General features: G+C 39.1%; 1 protein-coding gene across 4 annotated transcripts in view; it reads left to right on the top strand.

Annotated features, from left to right (window-relative positions):
• Window positions 1-10478, top strand: part of LOC133575874 (ras-specific guanine nucleotide-releasing factor 2) — a 131641-nt gene that overhangs the window by 97611 nt on the left and 23552 nt on the right. For all 4 annotated transcript variants that reach the window (XM_061928763.1, XM_061928764.1, XM_061928762.1 and 1 more), the window contains one exon: window positions 1445-1926. In XM_061928763.1, the coding sequence (XP_061784747.1) occupies window positions 1445-1926 (482 nt within the window). The remainder of the gene's footprint in view (window positions 1-1444; window positions 1927-10478) is intronic.

The following is a 10478-nucleotide window of genomic DNA, read 5'->3' as shown; positions in this document are numbered from 1 at the left end:
TGGGTTTATTTTGAAGTTAAATTCGCCAGCAAGAACAGCCATTGGAGTCTCCTCTGACATTTGCGTTGACCTGATCACTGACCATATAGCAACCCCGGCCGCCTTTCAGGTAAACATCAGGAGCTTGTGCTGTCAAAATAAATTGCGTTATTGATCTGCGTTTATACATGATTAATGCGATAATTGTTTGTGATTAATCACATGCGTTAACTTACAGCCTATGTACAGCCTTAATATAGATATATTTATGAAATTGGAATTTTAAAGTTTTAAATATTGATCATTAAAAGTATACTGTGATTTTTATATAAGAAAATTATGTCATGACATGGACTATGGCAACGTAAATTACTGCGTGGGTTGCTTTCCCGGAATGCAAGCGAACCAGACTGGACATTGCGTCAAGGTAAATACATGTTTAATTTCTATCAAAAGAATAAACAAAAGGCGCGCACAAGGCGGAGAACAAACTTGGCTATGAAAACAATAAACTAGCACAAAGGCAAAACTATGAACATAAAACAAACAACACTTACTGTGACCAGAACGAACAGCATGAACTATGATCTCAAGGTTAACATGAGCATGGGTGGCCTGGGTAGTAGAGGTATCAGAGGTAATGTCGCCAGGCCGACTGCCTGGCAACTACAAGCTTAAATAGTCGTGACATGATTAACAACAGGTGCGTGAGTCCAAAACGTGAAACAGGTAAAAAACTAATGGGTGTCATGGTGACAAGGCAAGGGAGTGAAAACAGGAACTAAAAAGAGTCCAAAAACCAAACAGAACATAGCCAAACACAAACATGATCGAAAGACATGACAAAATACATGTAAATATGTAAGAATATTATAACATAATAAAATCGTATTTAGTAGTTAATTACATCATTAGATAAATGTAGAACATTATGAAAAAACGACAACAAAGTATTACATCTAATGAAATAATATTTAAATAAAATAAAACATTACAATTAAATAATTTAAATCTGTGCATGGATTATTTTTTTTAAACATTTAAATTATTTAAAAATGTATTAGATTGCCAGCATAATTCTTCCTCTTAACGAGATATTTTTTGTTGTGTTCCCAACTTTGTGGGAACAAAATGGGGAAGATCCTTTTTTCATAAAAGCAGACTTTGTTATACAGTAAGTTTGGCGTAGAGAAGAACCTGACTTTAACCCTGACCTAAACCCCATCACCTTTGACATGAATGAGAACAGAGATGACCCTCAGTGACCCCTGACAATACAAATTGACAAAAATTGCCAGACACATTCCAAAATCCTGTGGAAAGTAATTGTAGCTGCATGTTACTTCATATGTTACGTTTAATGCAAGGGTCTGTATGTAATGTATTTGATCAATAATAAAAAATAATAAAAGTTGCAATGACACTTGATAACATGACTTTGTAACTCTTTGTCTTCTCCTCTCAGGTCCTTGGAATTGTTCTTCGCTACCAACCAGAACAACAGAAGCAGCGAGCACGTCAACGACAAATCTCCCCGACTCGGCCGCAAGTTCTCCTCCCCGCCTCCACTCTCCATCTCCTCCCGCACCTCCTCACCAGTACGCACCAGGAAGCTCTCGCTCCACTCCCCCATCAGCGCCAGGGTGGGTGGGCTGGACCTAACCAGTCCACTTTCCGGGCTCAACCACAACACGTCCCAGTCTGCCGGCAGTAGCCCCACGTCGTCCCACACCCCCAAGATCCCTACGCCTCAGACGCCGACCACCTCCTCCTCGCCTCCTCCTCTCGCCTCTACCTCCCCTCCGCCCAGCGCTTCCAAACTACCGCAGGATCAAGCGCCCCCGATTCCCTCGTCTCCTGACCAAAGTCCTGTTGGGAGCACAGAGGGGGAGGAGATGCCCAAGATTGACCCTTTTTGTGGAAAACTGAGGCGGAGCATACGTAGAGGTCAGCTGTTTTTTCATACATGTTCACACACACACTCACGCACACACACACACACACACACACACACACACACACACACACACACACGCAAACACTTCACATATATCTATATGACCGACGTGAGGACTTTTCAACTAAGTCAAAGTTAAAGTACCAATGATTGTCACACACACACTAGGTGTGGTGAAATTTGTCCTCTGCATTTGACCCATCCCCTTGATCACCCCCTGGGAGGTGAGGGGAGCAGTGGGCAGCAGCGGTTCCGCGCCCGGGAATCATTTTTGGTGATTTATCCCCCAATTCCAACCCTTGATGCGGAGTGCCAAGCAGGGAGGTAATGGGTCCCGTTTTTTATAGTCTTTGGTATGACTCGGCCGGGGTTTGAACTCACAACCTACCGATCTCAGGGCTGACACTCTAACCACTCGGCCACTGAGTACATAATGAAGAGGTCTGGACATCAAAATTTGGATGTTTCTTTAGAAAGTGTCTCTGTAGGTTATATTCCTTTGAGACTACGTTTACCTGTTTACAAAGTAAACACATTAGTTTTCACACTGCACTGTCAACACATTCATTATTCTGCCCTCGCGCCTAGTTTCCAGCATGTGCAGCTAGACAGATAGTTAACAGCATGAAGAAACAGAAGCTAAGTTTAGTTGATGATTGATGTTCCCTCTTTTGAATGATCTTTCTTCTTCAGTTTTATTTCTTTATACGTCTTCCTCTATTTAGGTTTGTAAGACTAAAAATATAAACATTACAAAAGTATAACAGCCATTGTGTATTTCACATAAATAATGTCCATTGTGTGTGTTACATAAATAAAATAGAAGGTTGAGTTTTAATACACACATGTGGTTTAACGCAATTAAACCTAAGGTGTAGCTTCATCGCCTGCTGTTGGGCAAATTCACACTGCACTGTCAACACATTCATTATTCTGCCCTCGCGCCTAGTTTCCAGCATGTGCAGCTAGACAGATAGTTAACAGCATGAAGAAACAGAAGCTAAGTTTAGTTGATGATTGATGTTCCCTCTTTTGAATAATCTTTCTTCTTCAGTTTTATTTCTTTATACGTCTTCCTCTATTTAGGTTTGTAAGACTAAAAATATAAACATTACAAAAGCATAACGTCCATTGTGTATTTCACATAAATAATGTCCATTGTGTGTGTTACATAAATAAAATAGAAGGTTGAGTTTTAATACACACATGTGGTTTAACGCAATTAAACCTAAGGTGTAGCTTCATCGCCTGCTGTTGGGCAAATTCAGCGCTACTGGTATTAAACCAGTTTTGATCGCCAGAGTTAAACAGCCAAAAACAACATGACCACGAATACAAAAGACATCACAAAGTCAGTGATTTCAATACATTTATACTGTGTTGTCCAGTCGCTGTTAAAAGTCAGAATTTCTCGATTTATTTTTATTTTTTTCAGGGTCGATTGAGCCATTCTCTTCTACTCACCCAATGCTGCTTCATTGTGACACATATGTGTCACTGTTGCCCCCTGCGGGGTGGTGGAAGTACTGCATACATGAGCAACCCTGGTTTGAATGGTTTCATCAAGCCTATTTGGGTGTTGTTCAGCGGGGCGAATTAAAGCTTTGGCGGGCCGGATGTGGCCCGCGGGCCGCCAGTTGACCTACGTGAAGACTGTTGAATAATATAATCAGGCCCTCTCCCCAAAAACACAAGTGGTGTATTCCCTTGTTTTGTTTTGTTTTTGCTATTTGACTACTTCCCCTTTTGCCAGAATCTAAAATGATATAGTCCCCTAGTCTTACTCTGCTACATGCTAACTTACTGACAAAAAAACACAAATACACTTTTTGATCCACTTGTATGCATCACAGTAAAGGTTCCCCCCCATGCCATAGTCAATAATGCTATAATCTACAGCACAGGTGTCAAAGTCGTATTCACTGAGGGCCACATCGCAGTTATGTTTGGCTCCAGAGGGCCGCGTCTAACAGTGAATAGTATTATTACACAACTTTTAATGCATTTTATTAGTAGATTTTTTTTAAGTAAAATGTAAAACAAAATATGGTAAATTGCAATAATTTCACCTCAAAAAGTGTATATTACTGTAAATGTAAAAACAGTACTGCAGTTTTTATGTAAAAAAAAAAAAAAAAGGCAGCTCAGTTGCCAGAATGTTACTGTAAAATTTACATTAGTTTTTTTACTATAAATTAAAAAAACTGCAATTTTACAGTAAAATTTTGGCACCTGAGCTGCCTGTTTGTTTTTCAACAACTGTACATTTTTGGTGTATTACTGTAAATGACGAAATAGCACCACAGCTTATAAAAGTACCGTTTTTTTTCATTTAGAGAAAAATGCTGTAAAAACCACAGAAAATGTCACAATTTTACCATGAAATGTATTGCTACTTTTACATTGCACAATTTGATGGATAACTTGCTTTGAAATCATTATTATTAGTATTTATTTCTATTTAAAAAATGGTTTGAATGTTTGACAATATATTTTTGCATAATTAGACCGTTAACATCATTTACGATTACATGGAGTACATATATTTTTTATGAAAGAAGAAAAGTTATAGTACTTTATTGATACATAATATTTGCAGGCTTTCGAGGGCCAAATAAAATGAAGTGGCGGCCCACATCTGGCCCCCGGGCCTTGAGTTTGACACCTGTGATCTACAGGGTTGCGCGATATAAACGATGTGCGATACAAGTGATATAAATTTGACGCACAATAGATAATTAATGCATGTTCATGACCAATTCTAGCAGTGTCCCGCACATTTGACAGCAAAAGAAGACGTCCTCAACAATTTGGCTTTTAAATCACTAATCCTCGCCTACATGGTGGCAAATAAACTTTGTTTTTCCTCATCATTTTAGAACAAAAGGACAAGGAATAGCTAAAAATGCGACACTGCACACTGTAGGAAAATACATGAAAATGCATAGCTAGCCGCTAAGCAAGAGCTCTTGAATGTAAACAGGGGTGGGCGGATGGATACAAATAACAGTGACCGTAACAATACCAGGTGTAGTACCAGTATATGATCAGTACTACAATGATTAGATTTTTTTATGATCACAAAACCGTTTTTTGTTGTTATTGTTCACAAACACAGAATTTACTGTAAGAGCCAGTAGTAGGTTTACTTTGGTTTAGTTATTTTGCACTATTGACTTTATTGACATTTGAATAAAAACATGGAAATAAGGAAATAATGTAAAAAAAAAAAATTGATATCCTGTGTTTTTGCCGGATTAGAGTTGTTAATTATAGGTTTAATCATTTAACGATCCTGAAAATTTTAAGTATGAACATTAGTCTGACCATTACTGCCCCTGTAACTACTTGACATTGGATCGATACCGAAATTTGTAGTATTGCCCAAAACTAATGTATCCAAACGAACAAAAGAGTAAGTGTTTATTACATTTTAACAGAAGTGTGGATAGAACCATGTTAGAGCAAAAAGTAACAAACTACTACCAGTAAATTAGCAAGTAGATTAATATCCATCCATCCATTTTCTACCGCTTGTCCCTTTCGGGGTCGCGGGGTTGCTGGAGCCTATCCCAGCTGCACAGGGGCGGAAGGTGGAGTACACCCTGGACAAGTCGCCACCTCATCACAGGGCCAACACAGATAGACAGACAACATTCACACTCACATTCACACACAAGGGCCAATTTAGTGTTGCCAATCAACCTATCCCTAGATTAATATTACATTTGAGAAAGTAATACAACCGGAAATGACGCAAAATGTTGTTGCATACGTCAGCAGATAAATAAATTAGGAGCCTTTGTACCCATACTTGCCAACCCTCCCGATTTTTCCGGGAAACTCCCGAATTTCAGTGCCCCTCCCGAAAATCTCCCGGGGCAACCATTCTCCCGAATTTCTCCCGATTTTCACCCGGGCAACAATATTAAGGGCGTGCCGTGATGGCACTGCCTTTAGCGTCCCAGTCACGTGATGTATGCGGCTTCTACATACACACGAAAGTGACTGCAAGGCATACTTGGTCAACATCCATACAGGTCACACTGAGCGTGGCCGTATAAACAACTTTAACACTGTTACAAATATGTGCCACACTGTGAACCCACACCAAACAAGAATGACAAACACATTTTGGGAGAACATCCGCACCGTAACACAACATAAACACAACAGAATAAATACCCAGAATCCCTTGCATCCCTAACTCTTCCGGGCTACAATATACACCCCCGCTACCACCAAACCCCGCCCCCCCAACCCCGCCCACCTCAACCGTGCCCCGCCTCCTGCTCTAAGATGTCGTTTTTTTGTGTGTCTTTCCTTATAACTAAATACATCACACGCTATAGTCGTGTTCACCATTCAAATTAACTGAGGTCTAACTGCCATGACATCATCACCACCTTTTTTATTTGAGCCCTTAAAGTGCGCTGAATAAGGCCTCTACCCTCACACACTCACCTCCTCTATTTGCGACGCTAAACGCCGCTTTCGGACCGAGCAGGCAACATGTTAGGACATCTTCAAGCTCTCATTAGCACACCTCAGACACACACGCGCGCATCATCAAGTGTGCGCCCAAGCGTATTCTCAGGCTTCACCACGCACAGAAGGAGCAATTAGGAAACTAGTGTCACCTCCTCTGCATGTGTGCTTCATAACTACTCTTGAGTATTCATGTTGGTTATGTTCTCCTTTGTCGTACTGCTGGTGACCTTTGCTTGCCTGCAGAGTGCAAATATGACCTAATCTATGGTCAGATAACATTGTAATTAGAGATGTCCGATAATGGCTTTTTTGCCGATATCCGATATTCCGATATTGTCCAACTATTAATTATCGATTCCGATATCAACCGTCATACAGTCGTGGAATTAACACATTATTATGCCTAATTTTGTTGTGATGCCCCGCTGGATGCATTAAACAATGTAGCAAGGTTTTCCAAAATAAATCAACTCAAGTTATGGAAATAAATGCCAACATGGCACTGCCATATTTATTATTGAAGTCACAAAGTGCATTATTTTTTAACATGCCTCAAAACAGCAGCTTGGAATTTGGGACATGCTCTCCCTGAGAGAGCATGAGGAGGTTGAGGTGGGCGGGGCTGGGGGGGGGGGGGGGGGGGTAGCGGGGGGTGTATATTGTAGCGTCCCGGAAGAGTTAGTGCTGCAAGGGGTTCTGGGTATTTTCTCTGTTGTGTTTATGTTGTGTTACGGTGCGGATGTTCTCCTGAAATTCTCATTCTTGTTTGGTGTGGGTTCACAGTGTGGCGCATATTTGTAACAGTGTTAAAGTTGTTCCTACGGTCCCTCAGTGTGACCTGTATGCATTCACTTTTGTGTGTCAAAAGCCGTAGATATTATGTGATTGGGCCTGCACGCAAAGGCAGTGCCTTTAAGGTTTATTGGCGCTCTGTACTTCTCCCTACGTCCGTGTAACACTCCGTACAGCGGCGTTTGAAAAAGTTATACATTTTACTTTTTAAAACCGATACCGATAATTTCCGATATTACATTTTAAAGCATTTATCGGCCGATAATATCGGCAGTCCGATATTATCGGACATCTCTAATTGTAATGATAATGTTTGGATGGATGAATGGATTTTGCAGGTTTTTTTGTGCCCGGGCTAAAATGCCCGATTTTGCGGCGGCTTTTTCACAAAGTTGCGACAAATGTACAGTACATGTTTAAAGGCGTAAACATTTTTTTTCAATAACATTACATCAGCTTGTGATATGACAAATTTGTTATCACTGTTTTAAGTGGGTTTTTTTTTAACTGTGACACTCGGAAATGTGTCACATTATGTAATATGTTTTTAAACTGCATGACGACGGATGTATTATTTTTAATGCGTTCTAACTTGTAAATAAACCTAAATAAAAGTCAATCAATGGGGAGTCCTCTATTTTGCCCATAAATCCTTCTAAAAAAAACAGTCAAAAAGTGCCAAGCAAACTACATTTACATTTTGTGACTTGAATATTAACCAAGTATTAGTGATATTGTAATTATATGTTATTAATATAAGCGCTAACACAGACACTTTTTATAGCGGCTCCATGATCAGAGGGAGCGAACCGCTTGTGCTGGCTGTATTGGAGTGCGAAAGTTTATTCTAGATTAGGGATTTACAAACTCTGGTACATGTACGCAGGGTCTGTAAATATGTATTGGATATGGAGTATTATTGTTGATGTTTATGCATTGTGTGTAATGTTACAGTGGCCAAAAATTATTAAATATACTTGTTAAATAAAACCTCATCTTTGTTTTTAATTAATACTTGGGCCTACTATGCTACTGTATTTTAATGTTGGTCATTATAGTGGTACTTGATGAGCCAATGCTTAAATTGATCAAAATACGTGAATATGACACATTATTATACATTACTACATTACATATGTACTTACAGCATGTATATAAAAACGTAATAGAGGTGTTTAGATGTTTTTTAGAGCGCTTTCAAGGCAGAATAGAGCATTTCCCATAGGCTCCAGCTTAAGTGGACGTTTGCTCGCATTTATTTATTAGTTATAATGCATAACAAAAGAAAACATATGTGTTCTTGTCTCACATAATGATTGTGATCGATAGACAACATTCCCAAAAAAGTGCAATTCCCCTTCAAGAGCGTTATTCGCAAAATTACAAAATCCTGCAGGGTCTCAGAAGTCAATTTAAAACATCATATAGTTACGCCTGCGCAATACAATATGTCTGAAAAGGAGTAGGAAGAAGCAGAGCTTATTTAACCCTATCCCCTGGGCGGGCAAGCTATTTGGTTTGGGTTTACTTTTTTCTTACATCGCAGCAGGTAAAAAACGGATGGAAACTAATCAAAACAAAGGCTCGTTGACTAAGACGATGGCACAATTAACTGACATTTTAGTTAACGAATAAAAACAGAAACGATACCAATGATATTTAATTTTGTCTTGTCGATGGGTGGGACAAGTTCGGGTTATACCCAATCACAGTTCTTCAACAGCGTATATATGAAAGAGGGGTGAAGGTTTTATTTATGGGGGAGAGCCAATCAGATGCTTTTCCTTGTGGGATGAGGAAGTTTGATTTCTCAGCGCTGAAACAAAAATGTATGGATTTAACTAACGTGTTCCACATGCGTACACCTGGTCGGAGGTGAAGAGGACACATTTTGTTTTTGACGCTATATGATGCCATCAGCAGGCGAGTCATGGATTTTTTATTTTCCTGAGGGAACTCTCCTGAAGGAATCAATAAAGTACTATCTATCGATCTATCGATCTATCTATCTATCTATCTATCGATCTATCTATCTGTCAATCGTGACATCATAATCTACTCAACTGTAAGGTAAAGCTGTATTTTCTGCTTCCGGTTGTCTCGCGCTCATAAACGAATTATAATGAAAGCATGCATCATAACTGTGTTTCACAACACACTTACCTGCTTTGCCGGAGACTTAGCATAAAAAAATTAGAAAATATGATTAAAATATTTATATTGCACCTAGGATAGGCTCCAGCACCCCCTCTATCCCGAAAGGGACAAGCGGTAGAAAATGGATAGATGGATATTGGCATTTGCAGCCAAAAAAAAAAGACTAACTACCGATGCATCATTCCTGACCATAAGATCATGTTACTTTTGTGTTAAACAAATGTTTTGCAAGTATTCTAAGTAAAGGTACTTTAAAAAAAAAAACTTTAAAGAGGCCTTATCTTTTATATTTGATGTTTTAGTCGACTAAATTGACTCTAATTTTAGCTGACTAAAATGGTGTGTAATTTCATTGACTAAAATTAAACTACATCAATTGAGATGACTACAATTAGACTAAAACTAAAACACATTTTGTTCAAAGAACTATGACTAAAACTACATTTAAAAACTGCTGTCAAAATCAACACTGTTAGGCTTTGTAAGCTTTGCTCCTTGTGCTCTCTAACTGCTCTCCCAGTATGAATGTTTACTTCAGTTTTCAGGTTGACATCAGTGCTTCTGTTTCCAGTAGAAGTAAAGCTGTATGGTGCTCTCTGCATGCCACAACCCTTGTTGCTGCTCTTCTTGAATACATTTTTGAGTTTGATAAATGGACACAGCACCACACTCATTTGTTTAATCAGGTATTTTCATTTTTGTTGGTTTGTTTTTTAGATTTTGGGATAAACTGCCCCTTATTAGTAAGAGGAAAAAAAACATTTTCTCCGCATTGTAGGAGTGGTCACAAAACCATTGTTCAGCCTGATGTAAATAAATTGTACAAAACCCAAAATCATTTAAGTTGGCAAATTGTGTAAATCGTAAATAAAAACACAATACAATGATTTGAACTCACAAACTACCAATCTCAGGGCTGACACTCTAACCACAAGGCCACTGAGTAGGTTATGATTTTGGATTTACACAACGTGCCAACTTCACTGGTTTTGGGTTTTGTACAATTTATTTACATCAAGTGATACAATAGTGTGCCCCACTGAAAAAATATTAAGGCCCCCTCCTTAATGTTTTTTTGCAGCAGCTGGCCAGGTCTGCCTTT

The sequence above is a fragment of the Nerophis lumbriciformis genome, linkage group LG33, assembly GCF_033978685.3.
Source record: "Nerophis lumbriciformis linkage group LG33, RoL_Nlum_v2.1, whole genome shotgun sequence".
NCBI classification, from domain to species: domain Eukaryota; kingdom Metazoa; phylum Chordata; class Actinopteri; order Syngnathiformes; family Syngnathidae; genus Nerophis; species Nerophis lumbriciformis.
Note: the sequence above shows the minus strand (reverse complement) of the source record. Positions and strands in the feature narration are given on the sequence as shown.